Source organism: Oratosquilla oratoria, chromosome 22 (genome assembly GCF_046742065.1).
Source record: "Oratosquilla oratoria isolate Oo_2021 chromosome 22, ASM4674206v1, whole genome shotgun sequence".
Classification (NCBI taxonomy): domain Eukaryota; kingdom Metazoa; phylum Arthropoda; class Malacostraca; order Stomatopoda; family Squillidae; genus Oratosquilla; species Oratosquilla oratoria.
The window spans coordinates 58411580-58434079 of NC_134798.1; the positions used below are offsets into that span (position 1 = coordinate 58411580).

At 44.7% G+C, this 22500-nt stretch overlaps 1 protein-coding gene across 1 annotated transcript in view; it reads left to right on the plus strand.

Annotated features, from left to right (window-relative positions):
- The first annotated feature begins 2111 nt into the window (after positions 1-2111).
- stai (stathmin) overlaps positions 2112-22500 on the plus strand; it is a 53348-nt gene continuing 32959 nt past the window's right edge. Inside the window, exon 1 of the mRNA XM_076206136.1 lies at positions 2112-2483. Within this exon, the coding sequence (XP_076062251.1) occupies positions 2408-2483 (76 nt within the window). The 5' untranslated portion in view covers positions 2112-2407. The remainder of the gene's footprint in view (positions 2484-22500) is intronic.

The following is a 22500-nucleotide window of genomic DNA, read 5'->3' on the forward strand; positions in this document are numbered from 1 at the left end:
AATGGAATTGAGCAACAGGGAAGTTAGTCAGAAGGAAAAATGATGGACGATAGAGATGGAAGGTGAGGATGAAGAAGACCAGATAGAAGGTTGAGAGACGAGATAATGAAGTGTGCAGGATTGATTGATTGACTTGCTAATGGCAATGACGCTCCTCAAGTGGCTTGATCGTGATACATACCAACCCTGTAAGCTGTGGAGTTTTCTCGCACCAGTCTGTTAGACTGCTTTAACCCTCCTTTTTGGTGTGTTTTTGGAACTTGTACCTTTATTCCATTTACCGCCGTTGGGGCTCTTTATACACTCACTTGAGAGGGGGAAACCCCAGCTTCTGAGCATGAGCCCTTTTTGGAAGGGGGTTTCTGACCATATACCTCTTTGATTTAATTCCTTCACGGCTTCATTGCCCCGCTGGGAAACCCCCTTCGCATCACGCAGGGCTTAATCCATCCTGATTAGTAATTAACCTTTCGCCCCGTTGAACGACAGAAATGTATGCCGGCTACCGACTGGGGATTTTATTCCTCCGAGGAACCCCCCCCCCCACCACCACCACCGCAGGGAGACGGGGTGTGGCTTTACCACCTCCAACGGGGTTCTGCCCCCCTCCCCTCCCCCTCCTCCTCCCGGCCATCGACCGAATTAAGTCTTCTGGCGTCCGCCTGAAGGAAATATTCGAAGTTCGTCATGGTGGCGAACATGTTGATTGAAGTAGACTCAACGCCCTCCGAAACTAAGGATACTTGTGCTTTTGATTCGGGTGCTCTGAGTCAGATGAGGGTCTTTTCATCTCTGCAGAGGTCTTTTACGAAAGAAGGGGGATGGTGGAACTCCGGCTCGACGAGCACCGAAGTGCACTTGTCATTTTATCCTGGTTACTGTCGCCAGTCGATTTCTTTCAACTCCATGGGCGTTGACCTTTGGCACAGAATACGCAAAGAGAAGAGGGTCGTTGTAGAAGAAGAAGAAATAAAAAAAATCATCTTCGGAAGGGAAAGGTCTGACCAGAAGATATCTCGATCTACTCCCTGAGAACCTCGATCGACTTGTGCGTTTATCCTGTTTGTCGTCAGGTGATTCTATTACGATGAGGATGGGGAATAGGGGGGGGAGGGCAGGAGGCCAAAGGGTTAGGTGACCGACAGCTAGCTATAATTATCGGGAAGGCCTTCATCAGAGCTGGGAAGACCCGCTGAAGGGGATTCGTGTGAGACGGCTTCAGCAGTCTTTTCATGTGTGAATCTCGCTGTTGTGCTGTGATCGGTATTGCTACATTGCTGTTGCACAGTTATGTAATGACAAGACTCCTCCCTCATTCTCCTCCTACGCTCTCCCATCTTCATTCTCCATCTCTCATTCTTCCTGTCCTACTCTCATTCTTTCATTACTGTTTACTTCTCTCTTTCTCTCTCTCTCTCTCTCTCTCTCTCTCTCTCTCTCTCTCTCTCAGCTTTGGTATAGGCAAGGGAGGGAATTGTACAATTGTAATAACACAAATATAAGATTCTGCAACAATGAAAAAAAAATGTAAATTAGTACGGAAGCGTGGTCAGCTTTAGTCCGAGGTAGATGTTAGTCACTTGTAGCTTTGGCGATTTTGACCTATAAGCCGCTTCTGCAACACTATTTCACCTTTCTGTATGCAATGTTGCAAAATGGGGGGGTGGAGGGTAGCATTTGTATTCATCAATATTCATTTTGACAGCGACCGTTCTTACTGGTTATGTCGCCTGCATTTTGGGGTCTCCGCTAGAGCGGTTGGTAACAGCACCTTTTAACGGTAATTCTGTCGATAAAGGAGGTATTATTTTGGGGGAAATTTGTATTACGAAAGAACATAGACAGACTGCAGGCAGGCAAGCAGGACAGGAGGCAGCAATGACTGTTGTAGGGATGGCGACGACGACGACGACGGCGGCGGGAAGGTGAGTCATAGTGAAGGCAGCAGCATGTGGAGGGGCGCGGGTGAGTCTGAGGGGTGGTCGTGGGGATGCGGCGCGGTGTTGGAAATGCTGCTGCTGAGGCTCTTGCCGCGTTTGGTGCATGGGTGGGTGCAATTGTGCGCGCGACACGACGCATGCGCGCTAGCCCGCCACGCCCCGGTCTGGAGCCTCGACCGAGACGACCAGCGCTAGACGTGGCAGCTCAGAGCCCGCAGTCCCCACCCCAACAGCTTCGGCACGAGCAGCTGCGTGTGTTCCGAGTTTCGTAACCTCAAGGCTGCCTTCGCTCGGCGCCTCGTCCCGTGTATGCCCCTGCCCCGTCCTGCCACCTTCGTCGCAACCATTCAGCTGCTGCGCAAGGCTCTTGGAAGTGCACCATCCTAGTTCGACTTAGTCTTGTGCAGCTTACCCACCTTGGTGCCTCGTGATTTGGTGTGCAGTCGGCTGCATCGCGTCGGGCCAACATGATCATCGGACTTGTCAAGGATTCATTCCTCCGGTGCTTTTGCCACTCGTGCTCGGTGAACTCCGCCATTCCAGGTTTGGATTTCAAAGATACACTACTACTACTACCTGCTACTGCTGCTACTGCTACTTCACATCATGACAGATACCCTCCACACACACACAACCCAAAGGGTTCCCTTCCTCTGGTTCATCAGCCTGCCCAACCACATCACATACACACAGACACACACCCACTCACATTCACCATGCAGACCTCTCAGCCATCCACTGATCAGAAACCCCATAGTGCAGGGCATAATCCAAAGGGTCTTCTTCCTCTGGTTCATCAGCCTGCCCAACCACTCATACATACACACAGACACCCACCCACCCACATTCACCATGCAGACCTCCCAGCCATGCACTGATCGGAAACCCCCAATGCAGGGCATTCCAGTAAGCGGTAGCTGACATCCCCCGTCACAGTAAGTCCTGACGCATCGTTTTTATCCTATCAGCCTTTCGAGCCACATGTCAGCCCTTGCCAGTCATGGCACTGACCATGGAAGGCCAGTCAGAAAGGTCCTCGGGCTGTCAGCTGGTCTTGGCCGTCAGCAAGTTGACAAATTGTGCACTGTTTCTTGCAGTGTCAGCCATGTCGACTTTGCAGGTCGCCAGGCCGGCTTGTCAGGAGGAGGATTGGCGTTGTTCAGTCGACAGGCTGGTGATGTCAGCGCCTGTCAGTCAGGGTGCAGGAGCCTACGCGCCGGCTTGATGTTGTTTTCTGCCGTGCCACCCACCCATACTGGAAGTTCATGCTGGAACACTACATCCCAAATGATTATTACTTTTACCCGTAATACATTGACTGTCTCTCTATTATGTATATGTATATATGTGTATGTTTTTTGTATCATCTTCGTTTTCAGTTATTTAGACCTTTTTTTTTTCCCTGTAGCCCTTACCGCCAATATCCTGACTTTAAAGCTGCTCGCTACCTCCACTGTGTATCACCATCCTGCGTAATTCTCCTCTTCCCGTTACCATACCAACGCTCTTGTCTTGGCAACACGTTCTTAACCATACTCGTACCATGCCCATACCAACTCCGTTTCTGTCACCATACCACCCCAGCCATTGTGACTAGTCGTTGTATTTATTACACAACACTTTGGGAGTACGGGTCATCAAATGGATCAGATGTCCCCCACTTCCTCAACTACGTATCCCCAAATCTGGCTGTGGTTCTAGCTTACCCTGATTCCCTAATACCAAGTACCATTGAGTTTCATAGTCAGTCACAGCACTGTCCAGTCCTCTGAATTCAGGTAGAGTTGATAATCCTTAGAAATGGTATTAGAAATAGAGCAAGCGAACAAATTTCATTAGAGTCACTGTCAACGACGAACATTACCATTATCTGGCCCTATTTCCAAGGCACTGCTGATGTCATCTATTAGCTCCAAAATGGCACCGTGCCATGTATATCAAGAAAATTGTCCTCCTTCCCCTGCTACTGCTGTTGTCATTGTCATTAATATTATTTTTGATTAATCAACGACCTTTGTTAAATCTGTTACTACTTTACTGTCATCCTATCACAAATGCCTACATCTCCCACTACCATCACCACTATTCCTGTTGCTGTCAGTTTCATTATTACCTCTGCCAACAAAACCACAACCACTGTTGTCAGTGTCAACACCAGTGGTGTTGTCAACACCAGCATCATTGTTAGCATCTTGCTGGCATCACTACTACTCCCAGTTCTGACACCAGTAGTAATAGTATAGATGCATATTGCTCTAAATACAATCTCCTTCACTGTTGTCATTGTTGGCAGTAACACCACTGGTGTTGTCAACACCACAGACACTGTCAGTACCACCAACCGTTCTCCCACGCTCCTGACAACACTACTACTATTCCCAGTTGTGATACCAGTAGTAGTAGTACTAGTGCAAATTGATTTTCGTTCAGTCCCAACCACTACTGACACCATGGCCGAGATGTCAGCAGACGTCACTAGGGCCGACATTATTTCCCAGCTGACAAAGCCTACCAACATCAGACATCCAACCAGTTCAGCTGCTCATGAGCGCAGCCAACACCTCAGCCAACACTGTCTCTGCAAGAAAGAAAATACAATGATCACTCCCATCACTGATACGATCGTTATCGTTCACAGCACCACCAACACCATGAATGACATCTTCATAAAGGGATTACATTATCAGTTCATCACAGCAAACAGTAGCATCGTTACATGCATCACTATTACTACCTACGAGGAAGCTGTTCTTGATACTTCCTCCACAGTTGCATCTAGTGCATGTAGTACTGAATGAAATAGTCAGACGTCAGTTAAAGGATTATCTAGAGAAGAAATCAGTCAGTGCTTCCGAGTGGTAATTCTTTTTGTCGTCTCTTGCGCTCATTGTAATTGACTCGTTGATTGATAATTGGTTATCTATCTGATTACCGTGAACACCATAGCTGTGAACACCATTCACAATCTCGCTGGAAATGGGTTTTTTTCACCATTCGGTCACATAGACACCAAAGGCACCACACTCATCACAATACTGGTCAGTCATGAGCCCAATGATTGATCCCAGACATATTTCATGTAAGTAGGTAGGTAGGTAGGTAGGTAGGAAGTCCTGGAAAAGGATACCACTACTGCCATAACTACTACTACTACTGCTACTACTACTACTACTACTACTACTACTTCTACTACTACTACTATTTCTACCACCACTACTATTACTACTACTACTACTACTACTACTATTATTACAAATATAACCTACCCCACCTATTGATACTACTACAGTCACCTCTGTGAACAAGAACACTTTTACCACCTACTACTACTACTACTACTACTACTACTACTACTACTACTACCACTACTACTACTACAATGATCACCATCCTTACTACCACACCACTCTCACCACCACTATCTACAACCACCACTATCATTAGTACTACTACATACCACAACCACACCTACCATCAGTGCCAATGCTACTATTATTACTATTATCATCACACTATTATCACCATTACCGTTATCACTACAACCGTTTCCACTATTACTGCTAAGATAACAACCACTATCACAATTACTACTACTACTACTATTACTACTACTACTACTACTACTACTACTACTACTACTACTACTACTACTATATCACTACTACTACTACTTTCATAGCTCCTCACACCTACTACAGCTTCGCTACTACCAACATTACTACCACTACTATTGCTACTATCAGCTAATACTATCTCCACTACCACTACTAACACTACAACCATCATCACTGCTACCATCCGCAATAGTGCGGCTACTGTAATCAATAGTCACTATCATTACTAAAACTACAAATACTGTTGCTATGCCACTACTACCAGCACTGCCATGACTACGTCAACCACCACCACAACCACAACCACCACCACCGCCACTACTGCATTATTACTGGTACCACTAACACAACTGTACCTCCTATTACTATTACCACCACGTCTGTTTTTACAAACTATTACACTACTTCCACTGCACACACTACTGTACTATTACTGCAACCGCTGTCTGTACTACTGCTAGTATTACTTTCTAAAACATCAATTTTCTGGTGTCATTTCGTCCTCATGGAATATGTCGCGAAAAAAGGGGATTTTTTTTTACCGGTGTGCTTGTCACCGGACCCAATGACCAGGGGTGCCAACCGCTGCTGCTAGTACTATCACTATAATCACTACAGCTATAATCACCACTACCGCTACTACTACTACTACTACTACTACTACTACTACTACTACTACTACTACCTTTAATACGACTACCCTTACTACTACTCCTACTATTGCCACTATTACCGCTAACACTACTATAATTACCACCACTACTATTACTACTAACGCTACTACTACCATCACTAATACTATTACTGCTACCACTACTACTGCTGCTATTACTATTACTGCTATTACTACTACTACTACTAAACTAGTATTACTGCCACTACTACTACTACCACCACCAATTCTATTACTACTACTACTACTGCCACTATCATCACCCCCATAACTATCTCATCATTACTATTGCCACTGTTACTATTATCCATCACTATTACTACTATTGCTACTGCAATTATACTATTACTATTACATTCCTGCTGCTACCATCACCACTAAAACTACTAGTAATTGCACTTGGTCTAGTACTACTAACATTACTACTACTGCAGTAATTGCTGCAACTACAAATATTACCGCTACCACGACTAATACTATTACTCTGTAACTACATCTACAATGCTACTACAACTTTAATACTTCTAACACTGCACTTCTGCCAAGTTTCAGATACTACAACTGATACTTTTACTTCTCTAATATTACTATACTGTTACTGTTTATATTCCTACATGGATATAAACAGTTTCCATTTTATTACATTTTCCATTGCATCTTATCCGTCACTCGACATTTCCCTCCTGTTCCACTGCTGCTGCTACTACTACTACTACTATTACTACTACTACTACTACTACTACTACTACTACTACTACTACTACTACTACTACTACTACTACTAATATTATTACTACGACCTCCACTATCACTACTACCACTAATGCAATCAACATGAGCACCAGGTTCACTATCACCACTTCCACCAACGCCATTACCAACCATCATCACCATTTTCGATCTATTCTGACCCCTAACGATGACCTATCACTAACACTATCATTGACCCATTACCACTATTGATACTGACCCACCACCAACGCTAACACTTGCCTATCACCACCAACAGCACCGGGGTAACATCATCTCTATTTGGGGAGATTGGTGTGATTCATCACCACTAGGCTAGTTAGGAGGAGCTTGCCAGTCATGCAACACAAGGAAGCAGACTTAGTGATGTTGTGTTGGTCAGATCTGTGCATGAGGAGATCTCCGGGTTCTGGAAATGTTACTACCAGTGATGAGACCTTTGCAATGCATTGGCTACGGGCGGAGCGTGTGCGCGTGCGCGAGAAAGGGACAGACTTGTCTGTACCCTATGCCACACCCGGTCTACAGGGAACGTCCTTCTTCCTTCTTCATCCTGTCTCTTCGTGGGAAGAAAAGACCCGAGGGAGGCTGGATCAAAGGGGATTAGATGGTTCTTAAAGAAACGATGTTGACGAAGTGCTCGTTCTATGGACTTGAAGTGATCAAGTGTTTACGCCGAGACACTCGACGACAATGAGTTGTCGTTGGATGGACGCGTCTGCTATATATACAATACATTAATAGTGACTTGTATAACCTTAGCTCCTATGACCCGGCACCGTTCTTGGAATATTTGTCTCTGATTAACGCCTGTCAATTTCATTTAACGACAAGAACACTGCAGTGCACATATTGATACACTGCTATGGCGAGACGATCTTCCTTCTTTTTCCTTCATAAACATCACACAGTGACGGGTTTGGTTGCCGATGTGGTCTGTCTTCTCCTACTTGATCCTAAAGCGAAAAGATTTATCAGAAGTAGCTTTGGTGTGGTATCGTAGTTGCTACTCCATCCCCAGTATTCCAATTCCACCCCCGAGCGCACGCGCACGCATAGAATCGCGACCGCCCCGCCTAACTGACGGCTGCATCAGCCTCTGCATTGACGTACCAGTACTCGGTACTTCGGTCCCCCCTGAGACTATCTGCCGCCGTTGCCGTCGATGATCGATGACGGAAAGTCAGATACGACAACCGGGGGCAGTGGGAGTGGGACTCGACCCTCTGTTCTGCTTCGTATTTCTCAAACACACTTCCCTACCTGCCGGGTTCTATTCTCCCAGTCGTGTTCTCTCGCTTAGTTAAACACACCAACCTGATATTTTCGCTTCCACGGACTCTACCGATCGCCGCCCATGCCGAGAGAGACTTGTTCTCTTTTTTGGTTATATCTTAACCCCCGTTAGGACGTTTTCTTGGGCTTTGTGGCCCCGGACACACGACTCATACTCAGTAGCGAAGGAAGCCTAGGAGGCCGACCGACTACGCGGCTCCGGCCTCTTTGGGCCGCGGCCGAGACGAGCCTGTCCCGGGAGGAGGCTCAGCCACCCAGGTGTTACATAACGCCACCTCCCACTTCTCATGAACACCTCTGTGCCCTGAGCCCCCCTCGAGCCCTGTGGGGGGTTCTTTCCTTCAGGTGAACAAAGCCACCCAACGTAAAGGGAGTACATGAAACAGCTTCTGATCTCACGAAACGAAATAAAGGTTATGGTGTTGGCTTTCGAATTTGGATATATTTCGTGGGTTGTTAGTTGTCTGGCGATTTATGTTCGGTAGAAAGGAGGACACGCAATCTGATGGGTTAGGTAGGGTCAGGTGTTCCCGTATATGTGTTTACGTCACCTTATAATTTTCTTCATCTTTGGAAAAAAAACCATCTCGTTTAGAGGGTCGACAGTCACCGTAATTAAGATGAAAAGAACAGGATAGCCAGAGTTTTCTCTCTTCTCAAAAAAAAAAAAAACAAAAAAAAAAACACGAAAGTTTAGTCCCTCCTCTTCCTCCTCCTCCTCCTCCTCCTCTTTTTGGACCTCTCCTTCGCGGCTACAGTTCCGCATACTACCTCATGACCTCTTGGCATCCTTCTCCTCCTCCTCTCCCTCCTCCTCCTCCTCCTCCATCTACGAGTGTCTCCTCCTCCTCCTCCACTCGATATGGTCGCGCACCAGACCGCTGTTCTCTCCTTTCAATTCACCACACTCTTCTTTGATTCCTTTTCCTGTTGTCTTTTTCCTCCCTCCACACTAGCCTCAAAAGTTTTTGTACTTGTGTATACAGTATCTGCACATGCACACACATACACACACACATACACACACACACACACACACACACACACACACACACACACACACACACACACACACACACACACACACACACACACACACACACACACACACACACACACACACACGCACGCTCTCTTCCGGGAGGAAAATAGTTGTCGATCACGAGTCCAACACGTGATCCAAAAGACCATGGTGAATACACACACACACACACACACACACACACACACAAGCACAAATATATATATATATATATATATATATATATATATATATATATATATATATATATATATATATGTATGTATGTATGTATGTAAGTATATATGTTTACACATACTGCTTGATGAGTTTCCTCGCTAAACTTCACTCCCAGATATTTGAAGTTCCTAACCCATTTAAGTTGTTCCACTGCGCTGACATTTAGGTCCTCTCGATCTACGTCGTATCTCTGCCATTTTTCTCGATTATTTTTCATGACATTTGTTTCAGTCATGTTCTACATTTCTCCTTCTCCTCTTCTGCCGTGTCAGGAGTAAGCGTAACATTATATAAAACGACACATGTTCCAGTAAATAATGAGCGACAGACGAGAAAACGTTCTTTGCCTTCCTGCAGTTTTAAGAATAAATTGCCTCCTTTCCATTTGTCTGCTCTTCAATTTATACTTTATATCTTATGTCCTATGTTTTTTTTATTCCTGCTCTTAATTATCCTCACTAAGTTTGGTTGTATGTTATTTTATCCCTAATTACACTATTTATCCACATCTTTACTTGTTGACGCCATCAAAATCATTTTTTTCTATGCCTATAAATACTCGATATTTAAGTTTATTCCATTTCTAACTTTCCAGGAAAAACATTTCAGGTCAACATCAATCCTTCTTGACCTGAAACGAAGTGTCAATTTTCTATCCGATGTGTCAATTTTCTATCTTTTTCCTCCTATTGTCTTCTCAATTTTTTCTTGACAACTTCTTCGCTTACTTTCCCCGAGCGTGTATCTTGCCTTATCCTTCTATAATCCTCAAACTCTTCCCTGTTACCCTTTAATTTGTAGATCGGACAGATTACGCCACACCGCATCATACCAAGTGTCTGTTCTCGCTCACAAACTAAAGTAAATACGTGGACTAACCACTTACTCTCTTTCGTATACGTCTGCCTTATCTCTCTTAGCTGGTACTCTATCTTCAACTGTTCCTGTCTCTCTGCACTCTCTCTTCCACTCGGCGCTGCTGTCATGTCATTCCTCCCCTCCCCTCCCCTCCCCTCCCCTCCCCCCCACTGAGACGTTCTCTGTCTTCCTCTACTCCTTCCTCAATGTCAACATCACCATACTCCGTATTTAACAACTATAATCCATCCGCCGATCTTCAACTTTTCTCCTCAATTTGCAAAATCACATCCTTGTCATTAGTAACGGAATTTGACTGATTTGTTGTTCCATACACACATACGTACACACACACACACACACACACACACACACACACACACACACACATACACACACGACTCGGCGGCGCAGTGGTTAGAGTTCCCGGCCGCCATTACGGCGGCCCTAGTTCGAATCCCGCCCAGGGGTGAAATAATATCAGTATCGCTGCGCTGCGAGTCGTTACTCCAACTCTCATGGGCGAGGAGTTGGGTGTGTGTGTGTGTGTGCGTGTGAGGTCACAGCATTACCCATAGATCGGTCATATATGAGCTCTGAGCTCTCCTTCGGGTGGGAAACAGCTATCGATCACGAGTCCAACACGTGACCCAAGACCATGGTGGTGAATCACACACACACACACGTGCACACAGACACACACACACACACACACACACACACACACACACACACACACACACACACACACACACACACACACACACACACACACCGCACAATGATTATGGGGGTGGTTATATGAAAGTGTACAGTAATCACACCCTCGGTGTTGTATGGATCAGGAACGTAGGATATAAGGGAGTCAGAGAGGAAGAGACTGAATGGTCTTAAAAAGAGGCATTTGAGAAATATTTCAAGAAAAGATAAATGGGGAGTAAGTTTTCTGTCAGAGTAGCCAGGGAACGGACGAGACGAAATGTACCGTCCGATAACAGGGAACGACGTAGGGTAACAAATATATAAACGAATAAATAAACAAACGAACGAATAAAAAAAAAGTAAATTGATAAGTAATTCAGTCAACGTTCAGCAGAATCTCGAGATATAAAGGATAAAAGAGACGAGTTGTTCCCTCGAGGAAGGAATTTGTTTCGTATTTTCAAGACGGCGCGAGGTGGATTTCGCCTAAGCGGAAAACAACCTGACCTTACCCAGAGCACTTCGAACTCGCTACAAATTTGTTTGTTCCACATCCCACGAAGACGAACTCCGGAAAGGGTTCTGAACGTTGAAATAAAACCCTCAAGTGTATATAGTTTCATGCTCTGTGTGTGAATGGGTTTTTATATAAAGGAGAAACAGTTGTCAAAACATCTGCACTAAACAGGTGTGGAGGAAAGGAAAGGGTAGAAATATAAAAAAAGAAGATAGATGGAAGAAATGTGTGTATATGATAAATAGAGGAGAGGTAGGAAAGGGGGAAGGAGGAGGAGGAGGAGAAAAAGAAGAAGAGGAGGAGTATCAGGGGAAAAAAAGAAGAGGAGGAGAATGAGAATGAGGAAGAAGAGTAGGAAGAAAAGGAGGAGGGGAAAAGAAAAAAGGAAGAGGAGAAGGTGAATGAGGAGGAGGAAAAGAGGAGAATGAGGAGGAAGAAGAAGAGGAGGAAAAAGAAGAAGAGGAGAATGATAATAAGGAAGAAGAGTAAGGAAAAAAGAGAGGAGGGAAAGAGGAGGATGGGGAGGAGGAAGAGGAGGGTAAGGAGGAATAGAAGGAGGACGAGGATTAAGAGGACTAGAGGGTGGAGGTGGAAGAGAAAGTGGAGATGGAAATGACTGGAGTGAAAGCCACACAAAAGGTGGAGGGGAGAACAATTAGTAATTCGTGGGCAATTGTCACCCCTTTCTATTCATACGGGACAATAGCTCTCCGAAAAAGCCAGGGAGTCATAGACGAAGTAAAAGAGAAGTTTAAGGAAATCAGTAGAAAGCATAATTGCACAGGTTAGAAGAAACCCGCATTCTCTTTCGGGTAAAATGAATTACAATCATAAAATAGTGCTGCGTCATTGTGACCCGTAGAGGTGTGGGACTAAGTAGAATGTATACAGGTAATCCCATATGGGAGGGGAGGCATAGGAGGGAATGCGGAGTTGAAATGGGAGTTTTCAGAGTTGGATATGAGATTAGAGGAGGAGGAGGAGGAGGAGGGAGAGGAGACAAACAGAGGCGTAGAAAAAGAGAGAGAGAGAAAGAGATAGCGAGAAAGAGAGAGAGGGGTGAGAAAGTAACATGCGTCAAAGTTGGATATAAGAAAAGGAAAGAGGAGGAGGAGGAGGAAGAGGAAACAAACAGAGGCAGAGAGAAAGAGAGAGAGAGAGTGGGAGGAGAAAAGAAAAGAGGAGGAGGAGGAAGAGGAGCCAAACAGAGGCAGAGAGAGAGAAAGAAAGAGAGAAAGAGAGAGAGGAGAAAGAAAGTAACACGCGTCAACATACAATTGACTTCACACTGCATTGTCAGTAAAGACCTCGCGAGTCTGCAGGTCATGTTACCCCTGAGGACATTTTCAGGGTTCAAGGCAACCAAGAGGCAGGATCTAAAGTAGAGTGAGCGACTGGTACCTATTTTTGTGTAGAGCCCCTTTATTTAAACGTGTGGTGCACGCACACATACACACACACACACATACATAAACAAACTGAAACAAGTTATTTGGCTATCAAATATGACGCTGTTTCTCTTGTTGATTATAATGAATCTGGTGAAACTTGACGTCGTTTAAGTCAGATTCATCTAGTATGACCGTTCAGATCAGTTTCATATCCACCGAGCCCATTCCATTTGGCTATCAAGCCAGTTGTTCCTCAAGATGTCCGTCTTCCTCTTTTTTTAGGATGATCGCGTCAGCAGTCTGTCAAAAGTAGCAGTCACAAACTGTCTTAGATGGATATGTATTTCTTAAGTAGCAGGATGACTTTAACTTGGTCCTTATACTTCAAAGGAACACAAAGGAACACAAAGGAAGAACAAACAACAGCTGTCCTACTGGCCCTAATGAGGCTTTTTGTGTTTACTATACTAAGCTACAGTTAAGAAAACAGGGTAACTAGGCGATAGAAGATGAACTAACACTACTGCTACCACTATCCTATCTACTCCCTACGGCCGATGATATGCCATGAGGAATTGGCTTGACAGAACCTGTCGGAGAAGGTGATGCTCTAATGTGCGGAGAATGTGCCTCAACTGAGCTGCCCATTGGCCAATATTCTCCTGTACTGATGGAGTACGCTTGGAAGAATTCCCAAGTGAGGCACTTCATCGTGCCAAATGAGCGCAAGAATGTGCTGTAAGCATCATAACCGAGATCATGTGACACTGGCAACCAGTAGCCGATTCTGCGCTACATTTAAAAATGGTTATAGTCTCCAGGTCCTTATTTCCAAATACTTACACCGAAACAATCAGATAGAGATTGATAACTGATTGGTTTATACAAGGACTTGAGAATGAATCTAATGATAGTATGTGAGCACGCGTCTTAAATGCAAAAAGCTCTCAACTTGTCCGATGATATTTGAAACGGAAAGGGCTCTTGTGATATTACTTCCATTTTACTTGTCTTTATTCGATATTCCACTGCTTAACTCTCTTTGAATTTTTGGAAAGTTTCTGTGATGTTACCCAAGGACACTATCAGCATACTGAAGCATCAAGGAGAAGGGTTGATCTCATGTGCCAATACTCCTACTTGAAGGTGATGCCTATGACTGAACAGACGCCTACTCAGCTGATGCTGATTTGTCATTCCATTGTTTAGTTTCGAGAGGCAGCGAGTCAATAAACTGACTGTAGTAAGACAGGCACTACAAATAACGAGGGCAAGTACACAACCCTGCCATACTCCAGCTTTTGACTGGAAAGGTTTAGGTCAGTTTCTGTCTATCACCACTTCGACACTCGTATTCTTTTGGAGACGTGTAGGGATTTACACTATACACATAAGTGTGATTCCTAATATGGTCAAACAAACCATAAGATGTCTCTGGTGATAATGTCAGAGGCCTTTGTCAGGTAAATGCTGCAGATACATTATACAATTTAGAGTCTGCACGTGATATTTCCTTTGAGTCTGACAGACGACAAATCTCATATTACAAGTTCGTGATTGCCGTGGCGGAAACCCGTTTTGCCTTTCTGGTAATGTGGATTCACTTAAGATGCTTTGGTGATCTGCACATCGTTGTCTTAGCTATGATTTGCCCATAGCGTTTCCTTTGAACCTGGTAGGGGACAAATCATACCACAAAATATTTGTGGCTTCTGAAATCCGTACTGTCGTATCTAATAAGGGTTGCGAGAGAAACACGATGATTGCAATATCTGGGCTATATTTTAGATAAAAAAGTAACCACAAATGCATGTGGTGGATCCACACGTCTAGGTTCCACTGGTAGAGTCCGTTGTTCATCATTCTTAATTCCTGTTTTACAAACGCACCGAAAGTCTTAGCTTGTTTCTTGACAACTGTTTATAATATTTCAACCTTCATCGGTCAAGAAATTCCTCATCACTGTTTGATCTTCACGCTCGTGAGAAAGACTGGACGTGTTAGTATATGTACTTGTACATGGATACACATACAAGTGTTTACACATGGACACGCTGTGCATATCCTGGCTATGATTTTACTAGCAACCACGACTAGGGAAATACCTAACGTTGTCTCCAATGACATAGTCATCATTCTTCTGCACAGATACTTCTCGTTTTTGGGAATCTCTATCATGCGGAAATACCCATGATCCAGGACTCGTAGTATTAAGATCCAGATAATCACGGATACTAAAAGAGCTTTTTTGATATCCTGGTATGCATAGCAGTCATTTCATTCTAAATATTGGTGGCCTTTGGTTTATAGGGATTTATCTTGAAGAAAATCACCTACACCGTATCAGAAATAATCCTCTTGTAAGGGACCCCTTTATAGGTCTAGACAATCAATATAATGTTGTAAATGCACTGTTGAAGGAAACGGCCGTCATTTTTTATTCTTTTTCCTTTTTTTATGATAAACTGGAAAGGCCAGCAACTTGGACAAGAGGTCTGTGGCATTATTGGCTCTCAGATAGTTTCTATGGTATTGCAGGAAGCATGTCGATCAGTCATTGCCATCAGCAAATCATTTTATATTTCTTTTGCCTATCCATATCACAAATTGTTTTCCATGCCACGAAAGACTAATTTTTCTGAGATGCAGTTTTGACAGAGAAAAAAATTCAGATGAAACGAACAGTTCAATTTTGTGCCCTGCTTTCTATAACTACAAGGTCATTTAACCAATCCTTCTGGCACCGATTGTTTAAAAAATTCTCTTTAATTGTATTTTGGGAATGTTTTGATAGTGAGCTACTCAGCGTTTATGTCACCTGCAGTATCGTTTGGGTCAGACAGTGAACAGTAGCCCATGCAGTTAGCAACTCCACTGCGGATGACGTCATGATGTACAGAGTTTTTCAGTGCCACATATAAACGCACGCACACACACACACACACACACACACACACACACACACACACACACACACACACACACACACATACACACACACACACACACTTGGATCTAGAAAAAACATTTGATAAGGTACTTCACAAAAAAAACATTATGGAGGTTGGAACATTTAATGGGCCTTAAGGGGAATTTGTTGGAATAGATGAGAACCTCTCTGATGAACAAATCAGTGAGACGTTACTTGTGGAGTCCCGCAGGGGTCAGTCTTAGAGCCAATAGTGTTCTTGATGTATGTTAATGGCGTGATGGGTTAAGCGATCAGTTATGCGAATTCATTTACTGATGAAGCCTAAATCGAGAAGAGAGTGAAGGACATAGAGGATGGCAGGTTGTTACTGAGCGATCTAGACAGAATACATGAGTGGAGCCGAATGTAGGACATGAATTTCACTGCGAGGAAATGCAAGATGTCGGAAATGGATGTAAAGATTAAGCCACCACTGCTCATTAGAATGGGTAATGGTTTAATTAGAAAATCGATGGACGAGAGTGACTTGAGAGTAATGGCTATGGAAATTTTTAATTTGTCACCTGAAACACATTTCGGAAGGGTCATTAGGAAGACTTAAACTACTGAAGAACGAACGAGTGGCGATCCGTTACGTGGACATGGTGAAAAAATGATTAACATCCTCATCCGCCCCAGACTGGAGTACGTTGCAGTGGCGTAGTCGCTATACACAAAATGGAAGGTAGAAATAAAACAGACAAAAATCAGAAACAAATAACTAAATATAATGTATCGTATATACATACATACATACACACACACACACACACACACACACACACACACACACACACACACACACACACACACACACACACACACACACACACACATATATATATATATATATATATATATATATATATATGTATATATATATATATCATTAACATGAATGGCAAGCTTGTTATGACAGAGCTTCTTAGAGTAATCTTGCCTTCTGTAGTCAGTAACCTTAATAAATCTCCGTATGTCATGCTGTGGAATAACATACATAATTTATAAAAAAAAAAAAAAAAACGCGTTTTCACACCTCTTGGTGCTTCCTCAGTGACAGGTACGAATCTAAGGGCTGGGCTGGTGTGTGTGGGTATATATGGGACAGGCTGTGGGAATTCGTCTAGTCGTCGGTGCGGGATTTTGTCTGGTCGTTGATGTGGGAATTTGTCTGGTTGGCGTCGCCGGAGCTCCGTGTCGTCCTGTAGGTTGGAGGGTGGCGTGTATCTGTGTTTTTTGTCTCGTTTTCATTGGGGAATGATCTTCTCACACTTGGTAGGATTTTTAAGTCCTCTGGTTGGGTATTCATTCCCGGGGATAAAGCCTTAATATACAAAGCCTCTAATATGGGTAAACGTCATGGGTCTTTGTTGTGATCTATAATCTCCGTATTCTGGGTTAGGACTTCTCTTCTTAACTTTGCTTGATGGACTTCGCTATGGTGATTTTTAGGTGCTCCTGAGTTTAGGTGCTATGACAGACGACGCGAGAGCCTCATGGTGGTCATGCCGATATAGGTAGTAGGATGGGTCGCACAGTTCCCATGTTTGCATGTGTACCTATATATGACATGAGATTTTTGAAGTTCATCGACGATCTGCCTAGTGTTGTTCCTTAGGAGTAGGTTCGAGTTTTTTTTTTTTTATAGTAAATAATGAAATTAATTCTGGAGCTTGATTCAGTGGGCTTGATGTTTCTCTTTATGATTTGTTGCATCACTCTCTCATCCTCCTTGTAAGCAGTGGAGAAGAAGGATTTGTAGTATATATTTATAACGTTCTGCGCTGGATTGTCTAGTGCATTTGCTGATTTAATTTCCTCGTGTCAATTTTCCATTATTTTCTTGGTCACTTTTTGAATATCTCCAACCTACAGGACGACACGGAGCTCCGGCGACGCCAACCAGACAAATTCCCACATCGACGACCAGACAAAATCCCGCACCGACGACTAGACAAATTCCCACAGTCTGTTCCATATATACCCACACACACCAGCCCAGCCCTTAGATTCGTACCTGCCACTGAAGAAGCACCAAGAGGTGTGAAAACGCGTTTTGGCTGTTTTATAAATTATGTATGTTATTCCACAGCATGACAGACGGAGATTTATTAAGGTTACTGCCTACAGAAGGCAAGATTACTCTAAGAAAGAGAGAAAAATACGACAAGAAGCTCTGTCATAGCAAGCTTGCCATTCACTATAATGAAGTATGCTTGACGGAAAACCTCCTGCCCATTTACACTATAAACACACACACACACACACACACACACACACACACACACACACACACACACACACACACACACACACTAACATATATATATATATATATATATATATATATATATATATACTGTATATACATACATATGCATACATATTTATGTTTATGTGTCTATACGTGCATATGTGTGTGCATGTTTGTGTAGTTGACCATGGTCTTGGACTACATGCTGAACTCGTGATCGGCAGTTATTACCCATCCGGATGGGAATTCAGACCGATTCATGACTTTGCACAAAGGAGACAGTAACAGATTACAGTGCCAGTGAAGCTTTTAAACAGTGTGTGTGTGTGTGTGTGTGTGTATGTGTGGGTTTGTCATTCCACGAGTAGATTCACTCGTGATTAAAAATACATTTAAAAATACATTAGGAAAATTATTAATTGGAAAAAAAAACAGGGATGGAAGGTCCGGTGAGTCACCCAACTGGTTTCACTTCGGGAGAACGATGACCTCGTATTCTGAATCAACACGAAGGATTCCCTATGCTTGCTGTATACGGTCCGAGGCTCTGCACCTCATCCGTTGAGTAGCTCCTGCTTTGCATTCCGTTTTCTGATGAATTCTGTGATCAGTGATGGCCAACAATATACCCGGTATTTCCTGAAATGTGAGAACGCTTTAGAAATGTATTACAATACTGGGTTTAGTGATTATACCCGCCAATTAAATCTGTGTGTGTGTGTGTGTGTGTGTGTGTGTGTGTGTGTGTGTGTGTGTGTGTGTGTGTGTGTGTGTGTGTGTGTGTGTGTGTGTGTGTGTGTAAATATCACACGGTATGACCTCTCTCAATGCTAATTTGTTTGTTCACCAAACCGTAACTGCACCTTTGTGTTGATCTAACTAGGTCCACTTCTTATACATATGTAGACTTGATGATAATCGTTAAATGTATCTGACATACTTCCTCTCTCTCTTTCTCTCTCTCTCTCTCTCTCTCTATCTATCTATCACACACACACACACACACACACACACACACACACACACACACACACACACACACACACACACACACATAAACATAAACAGATACGATCATAACACAAGATGGACCGAGACTTGCTCATAATAATCAGCGAGGCAGTTTTTCTTAGGGTAAGCGTTTTGTTATCACGAGAGAGAATGACAGGGCAGCCATCCATCACAGCTCACAGGTTATAAATAAAGAGTTGTAAAGGCCGACGGGGTGAGGGCGGGTGGGAGGTGGGGGAGGAGGAGAGGTGAAAGAGGAATTCTGGACAGGTGGTCGAGGTGGGAGAGGAATTTGGGAGGAGGACGGGTGCCGGAGGAGGAGGAGGAGGAAGAAGAAGAAGAAGAAGAGGTGGAGGAGGAAGAAGAAGAGGAGGAGGAGGAGGACACGTTTAAGCAACAACGTCTCCCCCCCCACCCCTCCAGACAAACACTTCTTTCGTTGCAGCGTGGAGGTGTTGGAAAGGTGCTGGAAAGGGGGATGGAAGGGGAGAGAGAGTTGTACTGGGTGGTCGGTGGCACAATTGTACAGGTTAGTGGGAAGTTTACTGAGGTTAAGAATGGAAACAAAAACAAAAACAAAAAAATCCAGGCACTCCTTGATGGACTAGTCTCGTGACTCTTACACTGTGTCTTTCAAAGGAAACAACGCAGGAAAGAAAAGGACAGAGAAAGGCGCGAAATAGTCCTCTTGGTCATAACCGAGCTGGGTAAACCAGAAGTAATAGGTCAATATCCCTGACAGCGCTTCGCTTATCGAGGTGAATAAGTTCACTTTTCGGAAACCAAAATAGAGAGAAAATGAAACAACATTACGGAAGGGGTCAATGGCCCGTCAGGTTGATACGGCTATAAAGGTCAGATACATGACGACAAAAAGGCCACAGCGTCTCGCGTCCTACTTATAGCGTCTGCACAGTCCGCTCCCATCCCCCCAATCTCCTCAGGACCAAGTAGAAAAAGAATCCACTGACTTCGAACATGGTTCTTCTTCTTCCGAAGTCCGACCCGCCACCTGTAGACTCGAAGCGTCTGCTTGCACAGTCCGCTCCCATCCCCCCAACTTCCTCAGGACTAAGTAGAAGAAGAGTCCATTGAGTTCGAACATGGGTCTTCTTCTTCCGAAGTCCGACCCGCCACCTGTAGACTCGAAGAAAAAGACGGATTCAGCCGAGCTTATCGGGCGTGAGGAACATCGAAACGAGGAGTCTCCCAGTTACCGGCAGGTTTCGAAGAAATAAGAAATGTCAAAGAGACAGACTTATGGGTATGGGAGTGTGTGTATGTGAAGGGAGGGGGTGGGCGAGCTCCCAAGAGCCCTTATTGAAAGAATCGAGAGTAAGGGAGAAGCTCTTGAGGCGATGGGCTCTCGAAGGTTTCTGGCGCCACGATCCATGGCGGAAAGAGTCCCAACAGACTCTTCTTTGACTAAGAACTGAAAGCGCAGAAACTGTACGGAAGAAGACACTAACCCTTTTCACTTTCCCCGTTCTTTTCCTCTCGATCTCTTCATCTCTGTGCCTCCTCCTCCTCTTCCTCCTCCTCCTCCTCCTCCTCCTCCTCCTCCTCCTCCTCCTCCTCCTCCTCCTCCTTTTCACTCCCGTTCTCTTCCTTTCTTTCTCTTCATTCTCGTCCTTCCCCATTCTCAGACCCCCATTCAACTTTTTCAGTTCCATTCCTCTACCTGGCCCTCTTTTTCGTCCTTTCCTATACATCTCTCTTCCTCTTTTCGGCCCAAGTCCCCTTCCCCACCCACGCCCCTACTCCTCTTTTCCGTCCTTTGCTGCCTTCTCCTCCTCCTCCTTCTCCTCCTCCTCCTCCTCCTTCTGTGTCCTTCCTTCCTAAAACTTCCAATGACCCCTTCCCTTCTTCCTCCTTATTCTCCTTATCCCTACTTTCGAAACCAACAGTCATATCACTCCAAAGACACCCGAATCTCTTCCTCCTCCTCCTCCTCCTCCTCCTCCTCCTCCTCTTCTTCCTCCTTAACCATCCTCCACTCACCCACCATGAGCACCCTCCTGGCAAACTTCTTCTCCTCCTCTTTGACTCTCCTCCCTCCTTCGTCTTCCTCTTCCCTTCCTTTTTTTCCATCTTCTTCCTGATGATCACTACCCCTTTCCCTCCTTCTTCCCCTCTTTGACCACCCTTTCCCTTCTTTTCCTCCTTAATCACCTTCACCATCACCCCCTCTTGATCTTGATCTTCCTCCTTGTTGATCACCTTCGTGTATATCTTTGACTTCTCTCACCTCCAGCATTCCTCCTTTCTCCTTCTCCTCTTCGGCCACTTCTTCCTTTCCTCCCTCTTCCTTTTTTACTTCTTGAGCGTCCGATCCATCTCTTCCTCCTTCTCCTCCTCCTTGACCAAATTCCCTCCATCTCCTTGACCACTCTCCCCTTATCCTTGAACAGACTCCCCTCTTCGTCCTTGATCACACACAACTCCTTGACCCTTTTAATCACTCTTCCTCTTTCTCTTCAGTCCTCCTCTTCCTCTTCCTCCTCTTCCTCGACCACCTTTCTCCCTTTTCCTCCTCCTCAGTCCTCCTCTTCCTCTTCCTCGACCACCTTCTTCCCTTTTCCTTCTCCTCCTCCTCCTCTTCCTTGACGAACTTCCTCCCCTTTCCTTCTTCTCCTCTTCCTCCTCCACCTCTTCCTCCTCTTCCTCAACCACCTTCCTCCCTTTTCCGTCTCCTCCTCCTCCTCAGACCTCTTCCTCGACCACCTTCTTCCCCTTTCCTCCTCCTCCTCAGTCCTCCTCCTCCTCTTCCTCGACCACCTTTCCTCCTCCTCGATTAATCTTACTTCTTCCTTTTTCTGTCTTGCCCTCGTTACTCTCAAACCTCGTCCTCATCTCTCGTCATCTCATACTCGACACCATCAACTCCAAGCTCGCATATCTCCACCTCATCTCTGCCCTTTTTCTATCTCCTTATTGCCTCTCCTCTCCCCTTAGTCAGTTGTCTTTCATTCTTGTCCTTGCTCTTGTTCTTCTCCTCCTCCTCCTCTTCCTCCTTTTCCTCCTCCTCCTCTTCCTCCTCCTCCTCTTCCTCCTCCTCCTCCTCCTCCTCCTCCTCCTCCTCCTCTTCATCCTCCTCTTCCTCCTCTTCCTCCTCCTCCTCTTCATCCTCCTCTTCCTTCTCCTCCTCCTCCCCTCCTCTTTGCTACAACTCCCCTCACTCTTCCCATCTCCCCTCTTTTCTTCACCCCCCATCATCGTCCCTCTCATTGTCTTCCTTCTACTCCTCCTCCTCCAGTTTATC